Source organism: Pelophylax lessonae, assembly GCF_965119305.1.
Source record: "Pelophylax lessonae genome assembly, chromosome: 5".
In the NCBI taxonomy this organism is placed as follows: Eukaryota; Metazoa; Chordata; class Amphibia; order Anura; family Ranidae; genus Pelophylax; species Pelophylax lessonae.
The window spans coordinates 314,973,815-314,995,977 of NC_138772.1; the positions used below are offsets into that span (position 1 = coordinate 314,973,815).

At 40.3% G+C, this 22,163-nt stretch overlaps 1 protein-coding gene across 1 annotated transcript in view; it reads right to left on the bottom strand.

Moving 5' to 3' along the window:
• Nucleotides 1–409: 409 nt before the first annotated feature.
• LOC309555700 (MARVEL domain-containing protein 3-like) overlaps nt 410–22,163 on the bottom strand; it is a 32,892-nt gene continuing 11,138 nt past the window's right edge. Inside the window, exon 3 of the mRNA XM_082257745.1 lies at nt 410–1,183. Within this exon, the coding sequence (XP_082113871.1) occupies nt 492–1,183 (692 nt within the window). The 3' untranslated portion in view covers nt 410–491. The remainder of the gene's footprint in view (nt 1,184–22,163) is intronic.

Here is a 22,163-nt window from a genome sequence, read left to right on the forward strand (position 1 = left end):
CCTCCTACAAGTATTAACCAGTGCTCAGCTGGACACTGATAGAAGTCACAAGACTGCTATACACTGCTGATGAGAAAAGGTTTTTAGCAGTTTATATTTTCTAAAATAATTGCATTTTCATGTTCTGTGTGAGACCCAATATAGCGAGTGCAGGGTCCTGAGTTTAGTAACACTTTAAGGACTGCTAAGCTGCAATATATAAAACTTTGGTTCTCGGGTTTGGTTATCTTTTGATAGCCCCATATATGTAAGATTATAGTGCTCCATGTTAATCTCTCGCAAAATTCTCCCTTAAGCAATCATCTGAGCATATTAAAGCTGCTAGCATGAATCGAATCTAAATTAAAGCCATAAAGTCTACAGTTAGACACCTTTATGGCTAATCTAGCTTGCTGTATTAAAGGTAAAAGTAGAAACATAATACTATTTACAGGTAAATTTGCATTCAGAACAACAGTCCTTTTTTTTATCCCAATGTCTCTTGGAAGCACTTATACAAGTGTACTTGGTTGAAATGGAGTCTCTTCTTGGTTTTCTCTGTTGTATTTATCCGATTGGTGTGGGTTGTCACTGTAGGCAGATGGAGGATACTCATGGGACATGTGATGTTTCCTGAAATCGCGTACAGTCCTGATGTATAATCCACACAATATGGAGCTTGGCAAATATACACATGCAGCAATTAGGCCAAATATGGCAACAGCAGCGTCACCCCCTTGCACCTCACAGTTCATCCAGGTATAACCTCGGCCTGCATAAAGCTGCTCTCTAGTTTTGCAGACATTTGTAGCGTTCACCTGTTTGATAAAGTGCAGGTACAGGCCAACTGCAACAACGTAACCCAAACAAGCAATGGAATCAAAAATGACCTCTACATAAAGCACCTTGATGGACACCCTATGTATGGGCTTAGCACCCAGAACAAGGAACACAATTGTAAGGACACATATAGTCAAGCTGAAGCCCACTCCACCATATACTCCTGGGGCGCGCAGTTGACTATACTGCTGGTCAGCATCCCTTACTCGCTGCAGTTCTGCTCCTTCAAATGGAGTGTACATGGAATCAATACTGAAAGAACCAAACCCAGCAGCAGACGTGTAGCCAGTTATTACAGCAAATGATGCAACAACACAAATCAGCACTAAAACACCACATAGTATTTCCACGAATTGCAGGACACCTATAGAGAAAGAGAACACAAAAAGGTGATTAGCACTTAATATATCATAAAACCTAAAAATAAATATTCATACAGTATTTTCTAAGATCATAGCAAAGCAGTGATGGTTTTTTAGCTTTGGATATGATTTAAAGTCAAATAAAAATGGTCTTGTCATATATATAAAAAACGATTTGTGCTTTATATTATATACAGGTTCATTACTTGTATTGCAATAGCTAACTGTTACAAATAAGGTACGTATCTCAATGCTTAGACACTGCAATCTCTTGGGAAAACTAGATGGTAAATGAGCAGAATACCACAATATATTTCAAGATAGGTTTTCTATTTTGTGAAACTCAGATAGTTGTCATGCTTGTAAAGATCAGAGTTGTTAAACCTGTTTCCTCACTTTCTGTTTATGTTGTCACCTTCTGAGTGCCTTGCATACAGAATAATAGCGAATAGTCATTGATCTATTTGCACATATGCACTGGGTGTAGAAGGGTGCCCAAAGATAGTGCGAAAACGTGGTTAGCGCTTTCACAGGTGGTGGTGGTGAAATTGCTCCCATTTGGCTAAAAAAAAATTTTCTTAAAAAAGAACTCAACCATAGATTCAAAGTGAGTCTGGGGCCAGGCTTTAGAAATAAAATGGGTGTCAATTGCTGGAAGGGAGGTAAAGATGATTTAAAGGGTTAAGTTCGTTGTTAAGGAAATTTGTTTTTTTTTTTTTATTTGTGAAAGGAGAACACAACCATAGATTAAAATTGTTTTCAAAATTTGAAGTGAATCAGGCCATGTACATGTAAAGAGAATGCGGTCACCTTGTCCAGATGAACCTAGTAACTGGCTGCTGCACCATCACATAAGAGGTCACTTGCTCCCCCATACCTTGAAGCACTGGTGATTTTTGTCAACTGCAAAGGAGACAGATGCAAAGAGAGAACACTAGCAAGGGGAGTATCAGGGGATCGGTGGGGCTCTTTGCCAATTAAGGTCAAAGTGACAGTGTCTTGGTAATCTAAAACAGTCTCTTTGACCACTTCCCACCCAGCCTTTTGTCAAATGACAACTGGACAGCACATTCGTCACTCTGGATGGATGTCATATGAAACTTTCCAGGCTGCGCAGTGGCACGATCTGTCAATGGCTGTGCCCACTGGACACAGACGATAATTGATCGGTGTACTGGCCTGCTGCCAGTACCAAGACCAATCACAGCAGACCACATAACATTTGTAAACTATGGATGGCTTCCTTGCATGTCATTCATTATGTACAATTGTGTTGCTAGTTGTGATTGGTCATGGTGAACACATAGTACAGACAGGGCCAATCACAGCCCATGTGTACCATGTGAGTAGCTGTGGCCAATCACAGCTAATCACAGCAATACACACTGAATGAATCCGTTTCATTTAGTAAAAAAGCTTGCTTATAACAGTGAAATTCACTGGTATAAGCAATCAAAATGAGTAAAAAAAAAAAAAAAAAAAATCCTGATCACTCCCCAGAGTAGTACAGTGTTACTACATAAACAATGTATTGCTCTGGTCACAGTGGGTTACAAAAAAATCATAAAAAAAAGAAAGTAAAAAAAAAAAAATGTAAAAAACTTTTGCTTGTGTTTTGTTTTCACATACTGTCACACACAAGTCAGTGTCCCTGATCACCGCCACACCAGGTATATGACGGCTAAATCCTTACACAGACAGAGCCGCTCAGGTGAGACAACGTTCCAGGTGCGAGTCGGATCCACAGTCCAAATAACGATCCAAAACAAGTAGAGGTGACCGCACTCAGGATTAGATGAAAACATAGAAGGGTTTTATTCTTCACCACAGGTAACAAACTTGACAGTACATCACAGGAACAGGTATACTGGTTGACACGTTTCACGATACGGTTGATCGCTTACTCATAAGCGTACCAGAGTGAGGTCACCTCTTCTTGTTTTGGAGGTATATGATGATACTGTACTGCACTGGTGACTGTATGTAAAAAAATAAAAATTGTGAAAAAAAAAAAATTTTTTTTATTTTATTTCATTTTCCTAAAAACTGTGACAAAAAAAATAAAACTTCAAAAAAACTCGCCATGCCTCTTACTAAACACATTGGACTGTCTTTTCTTTCCAAAACCGGGTCATTTGGGGGATATTTGTATGGTCTTGACTTTTTCAGGCCTCAAAAAATGAGGTAGACTGTCAATACATCAGGAATGATTAATTTTCAAATATATACACCATAGTTTGTGGACTCTACAGACTAGATAATAAAAACTGATTTGGGTTATTTTCACCAAAGAAATGTAGCAGAATACAGTTTGGCATAAATTTTTCAAAATGTTCCAGCTTTTTAAATTGAACAAAAAAAAGAAAGAAAAAACAGTGGCGATTAAATACGTCCAAAGGAAAGCTCTATTTGTGTGAAAAAAAAAAAAAAAAAAAAAAAAGACGACAAGAATGTCATTTGGGTACGGGGTTGCATGACTGCAAAAATTTACCTGGGCAGGAAGGGGGTAAAAGTGGCTCGCATTGTGGTTAAAGGGCTAATATGGTCACAGTATTGTACCACCAGTTCTGCCTGTCTACTGGCCATTTCTTTCCATAAATTCCTTGACATGCATTGCAGCTTCTCCTCTGCAGTTTACTTTCAATTTCTAAGGACTACATTTCCCACAGTACCTTGCTGCTTGCAAGCAATGATTTAGCTGCTGACTATGCCTGCGGAAATGCCTTCTTTTAGCACTTTTGTAATTCAGAAGGCAGGCTCTGTAATTTGTGTGACATGGCAGTGCCTACTAACGGGGCATAGTAAATGCGTGTTACAGAATTCAAGGAAGTAAACGTGTAGAGATCTTCACGAAGTGAGTTTACAGACTTCAAGATTGTTTAGACTAATAGGAGTAGGCTAGAACTAAAATACAATGTCAAAATTATGTTTACATTTTGTGACCCCCCCCTGCCCATGCGGAGTCAACACAATAGTTCTGTAATTGGCAAAGCTCATGCTCCTTGCTGGTTGGGAGTAGGGATGATCGAACTTTTGAAAAGTTCGGTTCGACCAGAACACCCGAATTTCCCGAAAGGTCGGTTCGTATTCCCGAACCCCATTTAAATCAATGGGACCCGAACTTCGGGAATCAAAAATCACACAATTTTGAAGCCCTAAAACCTAATAAATGCCCCTAAATAGTGCCTAGGGTTCTGGGTCATGCCCCAGGGACTATGAATCAGGCAAAAAAAGTTTTTAAAAATTGTCGTTTTTGATAGAGAGCCAATTATTAAAATAATTATTGAGAAAAAAAATGAGATTTCTTTGGATTTAGTGTCTGGGGGTCTAAAAAGCGTACCTGTGAAGTTTCAGCTCTGTAGCATGTCCAGAACCAGAATTATAGCATGCCAAACCTTCAAAAATGACTTTTTTGCTTAATTGCGCCTTTCTTTTGCTCCTAATAAAGCAGATGTGTGTGACGCCTTTTGCAGTGGACTTAAAGCTTACAACAAGAACAGGCATTAACTTGTCACTGAGGCTTTAAGTCCACTGCAAAAGGCTTTGCTACTCTGCGTCACACACATCTGCTTTATTTAGCGACAACTTTTGGTCGCATAGCAGTGTACGTCTTGCAGGTGATTTTCACATCGCACAGTTAATAAAGCCTCAGTGACAACTATACATAAATTCAAATTCATCACAAAAAAAAACAGATTTTTCTTAGAATTTCAGTAGCGCAGGGATGGTGTTACCCTCCTTTCATAAAGTGCAAATAAATAAAGTGCATAAATTGCATAAATAATCCAAAACATCCAACTAAGCAAGAACAGAGTCCTTCAAAAGTCTTTGTTTATGTAGTGCCAGAGCTGTTGGTGGTGACATTGTACGGAGGTTCCTATAACTGACACCAATGACCCTGCATTAAAGGCACTGTGTATTGCTCTGGCACTACATAAACAAAGACTTTTGAAGGACTCTGTTCTTGCTTAGTTGGATGTTTTGGATTATTTATGCAATTTATGCACTTTATGAAAGGAGGGTAACACCATCCCTGCGCTACTGAAATTCTAAGAAAAATAATCCGTTTTTTTTTGTGATGAATTTTAATTTATGTATAGTTGTCACTGAGGCTTTATCAACTGTGTGATGTGAAAATCGCCTGCAAGACGCACATTGCTATGCAACCCAAAGTTGTCGCTAAATAAAGAAGATTTGTGTGACACAGAGTAGCAAAGCCTTTTGCAGTGGACTTAACGGTTACAACAAGAACAGCCGTTAAGTTGTCACTGAGGCTTTGGCAACTCTGCGCGGTGAAATTCAACTGATAAATGCACACTGCTATGCGACCCAAAGTTGTCGCTAAATACAGCAGATATGTGTATCGCTGAGATGTATTTTGCACAATAGCTGACTAGCAAGCACGTATACCTGCTGTAGATATATCAGCAGTGCAACGTGCTTACTAGACGGAACCCTAACACTTAAAAGTATCCCTACAAAAACTAGATTATTAAATCTAACTATAGTGGTATATAGTACCCTAACTACACTGCATATCCCTTTCCTCACACTAAAAGAACAGCTCCATACAGCAGAAGATAATTTCTAACTGACACTGTCCCTTTAAATTTTTTTTTTTTTCTAACTCAAACAGCGCTGTATTTCTAACTACACTGACAATCTTTCTGTTAGCTGACTGCTCTTCTGCTGATCTGGAGCTTTACAAGCAATCGGCTATGCAGCAACGTTGTTTAACACAGCAGGAGAAACACAAATGCTTCCACTCTCTTCCAAAGCCTCTGTATTACAGTGCTAGAGGTTAGGCGGGGCTATGTTATATACTGGGGGGCGTATTCACTCCCGGTTGGCCTCTGGTCCCCGTAGTCACTCCAATCACGTTCCTATCAGACTCCTGCCCCCTCATTGGCTTTTACTGACGTTTCTGGGCCAATCACGAGCTTTTAAAGCCCACTTCCTGTCCCATTGCATTTTGGGGGGTTCGGGTGACTGAATTCCGAACTTTTTGCAGTAAAAGTTCGGAATTCGGCCGAATTTCAAACACCCAATGTTTAGGTCGAACCGATGGTCGACCCGAACCGTTCAATCATCCCTAGTTGGGAGCACTAGCTCTTACTCAGCAGGAGGCATGTTGGACCTCGCAGAGAGATCACTGCTTCCACAGAGAGAGCAAGGGTCCTTCTCTGCAAATTGCTGGAAAGGGACAGAATTTGTTACTCAGGCTATCTTTCTAAAGACTAAACCTTTTGTTTGATAAACCTAGAAATGTATTTAGCGAATTTATACCAACAGATTAATATGGCATTAAATTCTAATGGAATAAAGAAAGCCAAGCAGTGGTGTTTAAAGTACTGTTTTATTAATACAGCAGACTTTCGTAATGTTAAACAGTAAATTGAAATAATGCATTGACAAAAAAGATCCTTCTCATTGTACCTCCATATATTTTATCAACTCTTTCTTTCAATCAATTCTTTCTTTGGAGCCACTCAGTCCGCATCACTGGTATGCATTTTTTTTTTTTTTGCAGTAACATGCTAATAGCAGCTAAGTATCACTGTAACCAAAACAGGATTCCTATCATTGCACCTTGTATTATAAAAGGTGGCCATGCACAGTAAAAATATTGCTGTTTTAACTATTTGTTCAAATATTTATAGGAAAATCAGAACATTCTTTCTTGCCTTCAACTAAACTTTTTTGAATATTCTTTTTATTTCAGGTGCCTTCAACTACATTTAACTTGAAAGCCCTTAAAATTCTATCCAACTTGAATGGAAACCCAGACATACTAAATAGGTTTTTTTTGCAATATGTACGAATTCTCCTGAATGAAAACCACAAACACAGTGAAAATTTTGTTCTGCAAAAAAAAATTCCATCCTGCCTTTTGAATGTTCTCATTGTGGTCACTATAGTCATTATGGATTTGACCCTATTGGAAAATTATATGAATGATCTGAAAACAGCAATTTTAGATGAAATTCTACTGGTGTATGGCCAGCATTGCACAAGAAAGATAACCTATGCTGCCTCTAAAAGTGGTAACTCTGAGGTAGTGGAAAAATAATAAGTACAGCAAAAATCTAGGTTAAAAGTGCCACTATAAAATATACATTTTCTATTACTGAGGTATAGTAAACCTGAAAAAAACCCAAAGCTATTTGATTATCATGGCCCAGTCCAGGCACCACTTCTGCTTTTTTCCCTTTAATAAACTAACATAGGAATTACAGTATTTGGCTGCTTTAAGCAATACTGGATGTCCTCTGAATTGTAACTGTCCTCCAGCATAAATACTTGTATTAATAACAATTTGTGAAATTGCCAGTCTGCAATTAATAATTTTGCAACTACACTGATTCTCTTATTCTTCTGTCTACATATGCTGAAAAAGCATTTCACAGAGTAGAACTGGATATTATGTTGCCGACATTACATCATTCGGGACTTGATCCCAACATGCTCAGATGGATAAGACCTTTATACACTGCTCAAAAAAATTAAAGGAACACTATGAAAACACATTAGATCTCAATGAGGAAAGATATCATGCCGGATATCTATACTGAAGTAATGTGTTAGGAAGAAAGGATGCCACATCATTTGATGGAAATTAAAATTACGAACCTACGGAGGGCTGAATTCAAAGACACCACAAAAATCAAAGTGAAAAAACGATGCAGCAGGCTAGTCCATTTTGCTGAAATTTCATTGCAGCAACTCAGAATAGTACTCAGTATTTTCTATGGCCCCCACGTGCTTGTATGCATGCCTGACATTATTGGGGCATGCTCCTAATGAAATGACGGATGGTCATTTCCTCCTGATCAGACTGAGGTGCAACCTGGCGGCGTCTGATGGACTGAAGCATAATGTCCCAGAGATGTTCTATTGGATTTAGGTCAGGCAAGTGTGTGGGCCATTCAATGGTATTTTGAAAAATTACATTGACCGATATCCAATTTCCAACGGTAATCAACAATTGTTCTTTTATGTGATTAGGTTTATTCTGATTTTTATTAAATCTTCTAAAAAACTAGCACAAAGCCAACCTAATTTTTATTCAGTTATCTCCACTTGTATCTCTCTAGAAATCTAGCCAATCCAGCCAATGTGATTTTATCTCCGCACTCAGTGCCAGGACAATGTCATCCAGCGCCCAGGGCAACAATGCCAAACTATGCCCCCGCTTCCCTTAGGGTTAGGTTTAGGATCCCCCAATCCCTGCAATAAACTTTTCCACCCAGGGCAGCCATCCCTCCTGCCCACCCCTTGTCCCAGCCCTGTCCGCACTTGTTCATCAGGCTGGCTGAGTGACAACAGTACTAATACAGAGAGCAAATATAGGGACAATCTACAAAACTGTACATGTAATACAATAATTCAAATACAGAACAAGCAGGTAAAGTGTGAACATTACATCAAAATGTCTAGCATTCAAACAATTAAAATTACTCACAATATGTCATCTCTAAAGTTTCTCTTTAACTGCCTGTCGCTACTAGTAGCATAGGTATATTATGGTCAATAAAACTTGCTATGAACATATTTCAGACAGTGTGTAAAATCTATCACCCACTACTGGTGAAGGTCATTTTGTAATCCATAACTCATTGGGTTACAATTAACTAGAAATAACTACACACTATGTTCTATAGTCGATCCTTATATTGTATAAGGTTCAGTGTATGATAAACATTTCCTCAAATTTTTTTTATTTTTAAAATTATACTGAATGTTAGTATTTAGATTTTTTTTATTTGGGCACTAAATAATATTTTGGATAGCCTTCTTAAGGTAATACTGATCACCCTTAATACTGTTAACGTTTTATATCCCAAATTTTTAATAAATGGGTGGTATGGAATCATTTTACATTAGTATAGCCCGTTAAAGCAGTATTCCAGGCAAAAGGTTTTAATGGTTTTTTGGTCACCATACAGTGTCTTTTGGTTCTACAGGTGGTTCTACAAAGTATTGACTCGGGGGCTGAATACAAATGCACGCCACACTTATTAGATATTTGTAAAAAAATTTGAAAACCATTTATCATTTTCCTTCCAATTCACAATTATGTGCCACTTTGTGTTGGACTATCACATAAAATACCAATAAATTACATTTACATTTTTAGTTGTAACATGACAAAATGTGGAAAATTTCAAGGAGGTATAAATACTTTTTCAAGGCACTGTAATATTTTGAAATCTACAGAATTATTACTTAAAGTGATATTAAACCCAAAAACAAAAATTGATTAAAATTGCAGCTTATCAGTTGGTCCGGTCTGCATTCATTTTCTTTTTTTTTTTAGGCTTTTTTTCCTTTACCTATCTGGTAATTCAGTCAGTAATGCCCCGTACACACGTGCAGATTATCTGAAGACTTTTGTCTGCAGACTTACCAAAACCATATAATATGAGGTCAAACCTAAACACTTTCAATTTGTATGCAATCCGGCAGGCCCTTGCACTACATAGAAAAGGTAACTCTGAAGACAAAAGTCTTCAGATAATCTGCACGTGTGTACGGGGCATAAGTCTGTTGTTTTTCAACTTACTTTATTAGGTTTTCAACTGACCCAATTTCGATACGTGTGTTCCAAGCATTATACAACCTTCTCTCCAAACTGACAATGCTGCTATTCAAAAGGCATCTGCTTAACTATTTCATCCAGAATGCAAACACTCTAAGACAGAAGTGTGTTACTGGCTTGATCCCCAGGTGAAATAAAGAGAAAAAATCCTAAAAAAAAAAAAAAAAAAAAAAAAAAAAAAAAAAAAGGAAAAAACGAAAAGCAGCTACCACAACTAGAGATTGGTAAGATGTAATATATTACATTTTTGTTTTGTGGTTTAATACCGCTTTAAAACTTCTATAGCTTGACCTATACTTAAACTGATTCATCTCCAATGTCATACAATTACAGTGAGCAAGAAACATGTTTTAGAGGCTATTAGACACCTCTTCATGATAGACCCAGCTTGAATATGTATAACGTCTGTAACAAATGCTAACGGTTTAAGCAGTTATATTTACAGTAGTTCATTAAAGGGTCAGCCCAAACAATTTTTTTTTTTATGTGGTGCCTGGAGAACCTATTTAGCCTTTGTCTTCTGATATGCCTTGGGACACCAAAACTTGTGTCCGGTAAGTTAGCGTAGTGGTTACAAAAACAGATACATGTCCAGCAAATTCAACAAAAAGACAAATACTATATTTAAATACTTGCATCCCCAGAACCCCAAAAATATAGTAGATCCGAAGAAAGACGAAAACCGGTCTCAAAACAGGATTCAATTCACTCCAACATGGAAAAAAATCCTTCCCGATTCCCAAAGGCAGTCAGATACCCCCTTGATAAACAATCTTTAAATGTTTTTTATTTATAGGCATTAATATTGTTATATTTTGTTCAATTAGGAATACATCCAGCCCTTTTTAGGGGCAATCAAGTTAGTTGGCTACAACTAGCTCCAGTGGAAGATTTTCACATTTTCACAGCTCCTGCTGTAAAGAACTGCTTTCTAGTTAGGCTAAAAAAAGACCCAAAGTCCAATGGCGCCAAAGTATAGGCAATAAAAAAAGTTAACACACTTGCTTCTTAATTCCACACTCGGTTTCCACCGATCTGGGAGTTTTGGGTGTTCCTGTCTACCTTGGCATTTTAAATGATCCTTTATTACATTATATATCACAAAGAATCCAATAAGGATAGTGGGAACCCCTCATTATGGGGATGATCGCGTGAAGACCCAGGAACTCAAGCACAGATAGCTCACCAATAGAGTCTCAGAGAGATATAAGAAATTTCCAGGGGATTTAAATCTCCAGCATTTATCAAAAATATTGGGTGGACTGACCCCTTCATTTCTTTTAAGAAAGTAAATTGTGGTCTTTCCTGGGGTGGTCTTTGACTGTACAAAGACCATGTAAACCCAATGTAGTAGATGTGTACTATAAACACACCATTTTACAATGAAGTGTTTGTGTTGATCAGTTGCTAGTCTTTAACCACTGAGTTCCAGTTGTGTTGAAAAAAAATCACAATCCAATGCAAACTTCATGTTAAATATTACGTCCAATAAATGAATTCTCTTCTGGTTTTATAGTGTCATTTGTGAGGCTGAACAGTTGGGAATTGTTGTCTTTAGTGGTTTTCAAGGCCTCTGAGCCTGAGACTTTTCCATTCGATTTGGTATTTCGCAACAACAGACCTGAAACCACTGCACTAGCCACATATAGGACTATGAGAATGACAGCAAGCACAGATGCTGCCATCTCTGTGCCCATTATGTCACAGTTCACGGAACTGTAGCCATGACGATGGTAGAGGGACTCGCGTTGCTTACACAATTCTGTAGCGTTAATCTGTTTAATAAAGTGAATATAGAGTGCAACACACACAATATAGATGAGGGCAGATATCACATTTATGACCACTTCAGACAGTAAAAACTTTCTGTTATTGGTAACATTAGACATGCAACTGGCTGACAAAAATGACAATGTCAAAGCGAGCATAAGAAGACTGATGGCAACGGCAGCATACACAGTGGGCAGCTTCATTTGGCTGTACTGTAAATCTAATTGTGCAACCTGATCTACTTCGTTCCCTACAAATCCACTCATGGCATAGCCCATGTTGTAGTAGTAAGTACTGCCAAATCCTCCAATGCTGGAAAATCCAGCTGATGCACTTTCAGTAGTTGAAGCACATATCAAGATCAACAGGTTTAGAAGAATCTCCACCAGCTGCAACATACCTGTGAAAAGCCGAAGCAATGAAGCCAATTAAAGCCACAGTTATTTGTTAGAAATGCATGTTAAAAATTATATGGGAAATACTAAAAGAATTAATACATCAGAAATTTGATTTATTTATATAAATGGAAAGAGCATTTCTGAGACCGCTTATGACATTTTTCTACATAACTGCAGTTTGCAGAGAAATTTATAGATCTACTTTATTATGTATTAAAAAAGAATAGCGCGCAAATGCAAAAGAAATAACTACCAAATCTGAAGAGAGTCCATAAATAAAAATGGGGGTTTGGTCCCACCATATGGCCATATCGTGCTCAAGCCCACTACTGCGTCAAAGTACCCCATTATCAGTGGGTCCTACACTATCCATGAAAAAGAGATGAATCCAGCCTTTCTAACCCTTGGAGATAATACTCCTTGCTGGGAAGGATGTGCAAATGCACTACAGGGGACTCCTCCTATATCCACTTGATGGTGGACACTGATTGAGTACAGGTGTGTGTGGGGGGTGGGGAGGGCTGTTCAACCTCGATAGTCTGGTCAGACCGAATACATAATAAACAGGCAAAAAATTTGGGGGAGCATACCCATGTATTTCCAAAGCTGCTGCAGCTATGAACCAAAAGACATATATATTAAAAAAGAATAGCGCGCAAATGCAAAAAAAAATAACTACCAAATCTGAAGAGAGTCCATAAATAAAAATGGGGGTTTGGTCCAACCATATGGCCATATCGTGCTCAAGCCCACTACTGCGTCAAAGTACCCCATTATCAGTGGGTCCTACACTATCCATGAAAAAGAGATGAATCCAGCCTTTCTAACCCTTTCTAACCTAGCGCGCTATTCTTTTTTAATATATATGTCTTTTGGTTCATAGCTGCAGCAGCTTTGGAAATACATGGGTATGCTCCCCCAAATTTTTTGCCTGTTTATTATGTATTTGGTCTGACCAGACTATCGAGGTTGAGCAGCCCTCCCCACCCCTCACACACACCTGTACTCAATCAGTGTCCACCATCAAGTGGATATAGGAGGAGTCCCCTGTAGTGCATTTGCACATCTCTCCCAGCAAGGAGTATTATCTCCAAGGGTTAGAAAGGCTGGATTCATCTCTTTTTCATGGATAGTGTAGGACCCACTGATAATGGGGTACTTTGACGCAGTAGTGGGCTTGAGCACGATATGGCCATATGGTGGGACCAAACCCCCATTTTTATTTATGGACTCTCTTTAGATTTGGTAGTAATTTCTTTTGCATTTGCGCGCTATTCTTTTTTAATATATATGTCTTTTGGTTCATAGCTGCAGCAGCTTTGGAAATACATGGGTATGCTCCCCCAAATTTTTTGCCTGTTTATTATGTATTCGGTCTGACCAGACTATCGAGGTTGAACAGCCCTCCCCACCCCCCACACACACCTGTACTCAATCAGTGTCCACCATCAAGTGGATATAGGAGGAGTCCCCTGTAGTGCATTTGCACATCTCTCCCAGCAAGGAGTATTATCTCCAAGGGTTAGAAAGGCTGGATTCATCTCTTTTTCATGGATAGTGTAGGAACCACTGATAATGGGGTACTTTGACGCAGTAGTGGGCTTGAGCACGATATGGCCATATGGTGGGACCAAACCCCCATTTTTATTTATGGACTCTCTTCAGATTTGGTAGTAATTTCTTTTGCATTTGCGCGCTATTCTTTTTTAATATATATGTCTTTTGGTTCATAGCTGCAGCAGCTTTGGAAATACATGGATATGCTCCCCCAAATTTTTTGCCTGTTTACTACTTTATTATGTAACAGCTATAAATATAATATATTTTAAAATCAAATTGTACTGTATTTAAATCAAAATCTGTCAGATGCTTAAAGCCAAATAAATAAAAATAAGCACAAGGGACATCACACAGTCAGTAGAATATGTCCATTGTGCTGATTTCTCTTCTGTTAGTAGAAATTCTACGGCGGGTGGGGGTAATACAACTAAGAGGCTGTTCCAGATTTTTATCAAGAGTTCCCGGCTATGCCCACACTTTCCACCCTGCTTCTTCATTCAGAGAAGCAGACATTTCAATCATCTGCCCATCCTGCATTCGTAGATCTAATTTCATTCACAGAAGCTGTAGTACAGATTCGATAAATGGAGAAGCTGGGCAGAAAAGATGGGCATAGTTGGGCTCTTTTTTTGACAGCCTGTGACATCCCCTTAGTGTATTCCCCCCTGTCGCACTAGAAGATTATATTGGCGGGGATGAGTGTTGCCAACCGCCCATATATTTCGGGCAGCCGTAAATTTTAGCCCATTTCCGGGCTGCTCGTAAATGCCCGTAACAATAATGGAAAAAATTGTAGCTTACCAATCCTTAGATGTGGCAGCTGCATTAGTTTTCTATTTTCATCTTGTGTTTCCTTTATTTTTACCTGGACCCTGCCAGCAACTTTCTGTTGTAGGGTAGCAAGGTTCACTCAATGCACTGTATTCACTGAGAATTTTCACCCTAGGACAAGACCACAAACACCGCTGCCTCTTCTCCATAACAGAGGGCAGTGTTCTGTAGTCCTTTAGAGGTAAGCTGATAACAGCACAGCAGAAGGAAGCCATCATCTGACAATATTTCTGGCAGAATCAACTGGCTTTTATTTAGGCTGGGTTCACATATGTTTAGCTGTGGGTTCGTGCCTGGGGTCCGGTGCATGTCTGTTCACACGCGCCCGAATGTGCACCTGAACAGTGCCCAAACACGCACAGGACCCTTTTGCAATCAGCTCCATGGCCGCCCGTGACCTGTGTGAACCGGCTCTAATCGGAGCCAGTCACACTCCTCGGTCATGCAAATTGGATGCAGGGAAACCCACATTTAATTCGCACATATGTGAACCCAGCCTCACACTTATTAAACAGATTTAACAATATGCGCTCAATGTTGTTGTAAGCCTTACATTTACCCACTGAATTGACCAGCCTTAGGTGATACACAGATGAAACAGATCCTCTTAAGTTGTACCTGTTTATCTGCAGCTCTGGCTCTTCTAGCCTCCTAGAGCACACATTTTACATTAGCATTTCTGAGCTTTAGAAGGCAGTGATGGGGATCTGATGTCACACACTGCACAACATAGGGCAGGTAGATGAATGCTAACTGAGACCTGAGTGGAGGGAATGGACACAACCCATTCTACACAGTCCCGTAGGAAAACATGCACAGCTGAAGCTGTCCAGTCACCTGCAATGTGCTGGAGGGGATGTCTTCCTGGATTGCTTGGTGTGGGCATAGATACTCAAAAGTGTCTCATGCAGATAAGACTAAAATCCCACTGGGTGCTTTGGTTCAAGGCAAGTATACACTATAATAGGATATGCTTTGTTCATTTTTAATTTCAGAGGTTTACATCCACTTTATTAAACCAAAAGACACCGAATAAGAGACGTTTATTGTTATGGTTTACATACACCTTTAAGACCAAGAACTGAGCGATTAAACACCACTGATGGCTAAACGCTCTGTCCTCAACCTAAAGAGATCTGGTGACTGTCAGTCACCGTCTCTTTGTTCTGCCCCTCTAACGCTCACTGGTGGAGGGGCTGGAAGTGGCTGGCTCAGGCTCTAAGCAGCTCACTGAGAGGCTGAGCTAGCTGCTGGTCCAGGCTTTTGGGCAGATTTTGACCACGTGGTTAAGAACTACTGTATTCAGAGCCTCTAACAATAGCTGTTAGCGGGCTTTAGCCCCCTGTCAGCTGAAAACGGGTCACAGGAATGCAGAAAGGATTGCACTCCTGTAATCCATAGGGGAAGTATAGCCAAAAAAGCTTAGGCTATACTTCCTTAACTTTTTCAGCAATCTGAGCTACAGAAGCTCTTCTATTGGATTGGACTTAATGGGCCAATGTGATTAACCTTTGCCGCCCATGACCCGGATGTTGGTTAGCAAGTTTTTCCTTTCTTGGATGGCTTTTGGTAGGCCCTGACCACCGCAGACAGGGTACATCCCACAAAACTTGCAGTTTTGGAGTTTCTCTGAGCCAGTCGCCTAGCTATTACAATTTGGACCTTGTCAAAGTCGCTCAAATCCTAGCAGGTGCCATTGTAACAAGATAATTGATTGTATTAGTTTTACCTGTCAGCATTACACATTGAGTAAGAAATACAGTCAGTCAGGTCCATAAATATTGGGACCTCAACACAATTCTAATCTTTTTGGCTCTATACACCACCACAATGGATTTGAAATGAAACAAACAAGATGTGCTTAAACTGCAGACTTTCAGCTTTAATTTGAGGGTATTTACATCCAAATCAGGTGAACAGTGTAGGAATTATAACAGTTTGTATATGTGCCTCCCACTTAAGGGACCAAAAGTAATGGGACAAATTAACAATCATAAATCAAACTTTCACTTTTTAATACTTGGTTGCAAATCCTTTGCAGTCAATTACAGCCTGAAGTCTGGAATGCATAGACATCACCAGATGCTGGGTTTCATCCCTGGTGATGCTCTGCCAGGCCTCTACTTCAGTTCCTGGTTGTACTTGGGGCATTTTCCCTTCAGTTTTGTCTTTAGCAAGTAAAATGCATGCTCAATCGGATTCAGGTCAGGTGATTGACTTGGCCATTGCATAACATTTCACTTCTTTCCCTTAAACTCATTGGTTGCTTTCACAGTATACTTCAGGTCATTGTCCATCTGCACTGTGAAGCGCCGTCCAATGAGTTCTGAAGCATTTGGCTGAATAGGAGCAGATAATATTGCCCCAAACACTTCAGAATTCATCCTGCTGCTTTTGTCAGCAGTCACATCATCAATAAATACAAGAGAACCAGTTCCATTGGCAGCCATACATGCCCACGCCATGACACTACCACCACCATGCTTCACTGATGAGGTGGTATGCTTTGGATTATGAGCAGTTCCTTTCCTTCTCCATACTCTTCTCTTCCCATCACTCTGGCACAAGTTGATCTTGGTCTCATCTGTCCATAGGATGTTGTTCCAGAACTGTGAAGGCTTTTTTAGATGTTGTTTGGCAAACTCTAATCTGGCCTTCCTGTTTTTGAGGCTCACCAATGGTTTACATCTTGTGGTGAACCCTCTGTATTCACTCTGGTGAAGTCTTCTCTTGATTGTTGACTTTGACACACATACACCTACCTCCTGGAGAGTGTTCTTGATCTGGCCAACTGTTGTGAAGGGTGTTTTCTTCACCAGGGAAAGAATTCTTTGGTCATCCACCACAGTTGTTTTCCATGGTCTTCTGGGTCTTTTGGTGTTGCTGAGCTCACCGGTGCGTTCTTTCTTTTTAAGGATGTTCCAAACAGTTGATTTGGCCACACCTAATGTTTTTGCTATCTCTCTGATGGGTTGGTTTTGTTTTTTCAGCCTAATGATGGCTTGCTTCACTGATAGTGACAGCTCTTTGGATCTCATATTGAGAGTTGACAGCAACAGATTCCAAATGCAAATAGCACACTTGAAATGAACTCTGGACCTTTTATCTGCTCCTTGTAAATGGGATAATGAGGGAATAAAACACACCTGGCCATGGAACAGCTGAGCAGCCAATTGTCCCATTACTTTTGGTCCCTTAAAAAGTGGGAGGCACATATACAAACTGTTGTAATTCCTACACCGTTCACCTGATTTGGATTTAAATACCCTCAAAATAAAGCTGAAAGTCTGCAGGTAAAGCACATCATGTTTGTTTCATTTCAAATCCATTGTGGTGGTGTATAGAGCCAAAAATATTAGAATTGTGTCGATGTCCCAATATTTATGGACCTGACTGTATATACTGTATGCTGGTCAGAGAAATACATAATAGATAGAGATGTATAGATTGTACCAACACCAGAATATTTCAGCTCGCCTATATGTGTCATGTATATGCATACATTTTATTTTTCGTTCAGCTATATAAAACCTTATTGTTTTATTAAAGGGGAAAAACTAGTTTCATTGTTTTTAAATCAGAAAAATGTGTGATATCACATTAAACTAATAAACGAAAATGTGTTTTTTGTTATTTGGACAATAGCCTGGAGTCAGCTCTCCTCAGTGGACTATCTGTGGTATTTTAATATACAATTACAAATCTAAATTGTATTTCTATTATTTACTGGGCTTTTGCTTTTAATTATGAGGGCTTTCCAGCCAATGGCCTCTTATATAATGCAATAATTATGGCATGATTGGGGCTGCCACATTTGTTTGAATCTCAGAGAACAATGAAGTATTATGCTGTAAACCCTAAAGATTTTAGCCTGTGGTTTACATATACCATATTATATTTACTTTTAGAATTGTTACATTTTAATTGGATTAAACAAAAAAATCCTGACTAGACAAGCTTGTCCCATTCCAGCATGCTGTAGAGCAGCCCCTCAACAATTTTACTCTGAAGGAACCCTTAAAAGGCTTTTCAGGTTCCAGGGAACCCCTTTATAAAAATGATAAGCTCACAGTATATAGGCATGATCAGTGAGCTGTAGAAGGTTTTAAATAAAAGAATGAGGTGCACATAAAATATTTGACATCCAAAGCAGATCATTATTACCAAACTGCTTTTTATAACGTTGTTTTCAAAATAATCATATAACAGTATAATAAACATTTATAGGGAAAATTGTAGTGTACCCTTTCTGGTGACAACTCAAAATTTTAGATTTTCGCTCACTTTAAAACCCAATGACAGTGGTTACCAGGACAAATAGAGTAATCACCTTAAAGTGGTTGTAAATGCTTTTTTTTCCCCTTAAAATAACAAATATGTTATACTTACTGTACCTGCTCTGTTCAATTATATTGCTTACTTCGTTTTTTTGGATCCCCTGCTGGCACCCTCTATTCCTCCTCTTCTATGAGTGCCCCCTCAGCAAGCTGTGTGCTAAGGGAGCACTTGTGTGGGCATGCTTCTGAGCAGGACTGTATGCTTCCATAGTCACACACAGTGTGGCTTGGCCCCACCCCTTGTGCCCTTCTCACCAGATTTGACTGACAGTAGCAGGAGCCAATAACTCCCACTGCTCTCAAGGAGTCCTGTCAGGAGAGGAAGAGCTACTGCAGAGGGGCACTGCTCTGGGCCTATGTTACACTTTGGGGATGAAGCAGCATTGCGAACATAGCCACAGATTATAATTTGACAGGCATGTGGGTGCAAGTGTACAGCCCCGAACACAGACAGTGTTCATTCGTGGCCACTCACCTGCACCTGCACAACTGTCAAATTGGGACCTGCAGCTGTGTTCGTACAGGTGCTGCTTTCCCAAAGAGTGCTCCAGCCACATGAACAAACGATTCATTTAAACAGCCAGAATATCTGTGTATATAAGCCCTTAATTAGGTTTTTTTATCATTTTTTGCATATATACAGTATCTCACAAAAAGTGAGTACACCAAATATATATTTTCATGTGACAACACAGAAGAAATGACACGTTGCTACAATGTAAAGTAGTGAGTATACAGCTTGTATGAGCCCCCGTTCACACTAAGGCGACCTGGTCGCCTCACAGGTCGCCGTAGGTCGCCTCCCATAGGAAAGCTGCGGACCCGTTCTAATAGGAGCGACACAAGTCGCTCCGACTTAGAAAAAGGGTCCGGAGCTTCTTTGGGGCGACCAGGAGGCGACCGCCATAGACTTCAATGTTATGAAGTCCGTGGCGGCCGCTCCGAGGTCGTGGCGCGCTGCTCGCACCGCGACCTCGGAGGTCGCGGTGCGAAGTAGCGTCGCTCGTATGTGAACGGGCACTAACAGTGTAAATTTGCTGTCCCTTCAAAATAACTCAACACACAGCCAATGTCTAAACTGCTGGCAACAAAAGCGAGTACACCCCTAAGTTAAAATGTCCAAACTGGGCCCAAAGTGTCAATGTTTTGTGTGGCGACCATTATTTCCAAGCACTGCCTTAACCCTCTTGGGCATGGAGTTCACCAGAGCTTCATAGTTTGCCACTGGAGTCCTCTTCAACTCCTCCATGATGACATCACGGAGCTGGTTGATGTTACAGACTTTACGCTCCTCCAACTTCCCTTTGAGGATGCCCCACAGATGCTCAATAGGGTTTAGGTCTGGAGACATGCTTAGCCAGTCCATCACCTTTACCCTCAGCTTCTTTAGCAAGGCAGTGGTCGTCTTGGAGGTGTTTTTGGGTCGTTATGTTGGAATACTGTCCTGCGGTTCAGTCTCCGGGAGGGGGAGGGGATCATTCTCCGTTTCAGTATGTCACAGTACATGTTGGCATTCATGGTTCCCTCAATGAATTGTAGCTCTCCAGTATTGGCAGCACTCATGCAGCCCCAGATCTAAACATTCCCACCACCATGCTTGACTATAGGCAAGACACACTTGTCTTTGTACTCCTCACCTGGTTGTAGCCACACGCGCTTGACACCATCTGAACCAAATAAGTTTATCTTGCCAATTAGACCACAGGACATGGTTCCAGTAATCCATGTCCTTAGTCTGCTTGTCTTCAGCAAGCTGTTTGCAGGCTTTCTTGTGCATCATCTTTAGAAGAATCTTCCTTCTGGGATGGCAGCCATGCAGACCGATTTGATGCAGTGAGCGGCGTATAGTCTGAGCACTGATAGGCTGAACTCCCACCCCTCTGCAGCAATACTGACAGCACTCATACATCTATTTTCCAAAGACAAACTCTAGATATGACGCTGAGCACGTGCACTCAACTTCTTTGGTCGACCATGACAAGGCCTGTTCTGAGTGGAACCTGTCCTGTTAAACTGCTGTATGGTCTTGGCCACTGTGCAGCTCAGTTTCAGGGTCTCAGCAATCTTCCTATAGCCTAGGCCATCTTTATGTAGAGCAACAATTCTTTTTTTCAGATCCTCAGAGAGTATTTTGCCATGGGGTGCCATGTTGAACTTCCAGTGACCAGTATGAGAGAGTGAGAGCAATAACACTACATTTAAACACACCTGCTTCCCATTCACATCTGAGACCTTGTAACACTAACGAGTCACATGACATCAGGGAGGGAAAATGGCCAATTGGGCTCAATTTAGACATTTTCACTTAGGGGTGTACAGAAAATTTACACTGTTATACAAACTGTACATTCATTACTTTACATTGTAGCAAAGTTTCATTTCTTCAGTGTTGTCACATGAAAAGATATAATAAAATATTTACAAAAATGTGAGGGGCCTAAACCCCTTTTAAGGTACAATGCCTAACGACCGATTGCTTGTAGCTTGTTCTTTCACTTGGTTACACACTCCTTGTCTAGCAAAGTTAACCTTTTTGTATTAGTGTTACTTCATACCCCTTATTGCATTTACAGATGCAAGTTCTTTGGAATACTCCAGAACTAACATGCACCCCTTTGAATCACTTAAGACTAGGCTCACAACGGTTAATGTGACTTTACTCAACAGGATGTGGTATACAGTTCAATATGAACAACGTCCTGTCCCTAATCTGAACTAAGATGATGTGTTAGCCCAGACATACTTCCATGAAGTGAGAGTCCATTGTGCCATTGTCCATGACTTGGATGTCCTCTGCTATTCCTGGTTCCTTCAGCTGAGCCACAAAGACTGCAACAAGATTCTCCAATACCTGCATTCTTGTTCCCACTTCAACCAGCTGTGGACCTTACCTGTCCCCCTTTTTATAGCATAGGTGGGCCAGCTAAGATGAAAAAATTTAGGAACTGAGCTAAGACAATTACCCTTTTCCCTCAGCCTGAGTCGGATGCAGGCTAACTTAACTGTGCACATATTTTAACCTGCCTACAAGTGTCCCACTGAAACATTTCTCTCTATTCCTGTTCTGTGACAGGCTGTGGTGGGGTTCCGCTTTACCCACCTTGTCCAACAGTGGGTGCAACATATAAGTTGCATGGTTTCCAGCCTTTCAGGGCTCAAAAGGACCACGTCAGAAAGGACAGTGGAGAGTGGACAGGAGAGCTGTCACCAGGCATTGGACTTTACAACTTTGTGTCCTGCATGGGGGACATCGGTGAGCACCAAAGTATACATCTTCTATGTAATCCCCTATCACAGTGGACACTGCAATGCATGGGTGGACTTGCATTCAGCCACCTGAACCTCCAAACTGAAGACTCATCCAACCTTACCTTGGTGGAGCCTACATAGGATCTCTACAACCCACTACCTGAACTAACAGCTTCATTCAGCCTCATAGTGAGATAACCCCTTTTCCAGGGAACTGCAAGAAACTGTATTTGTTCGG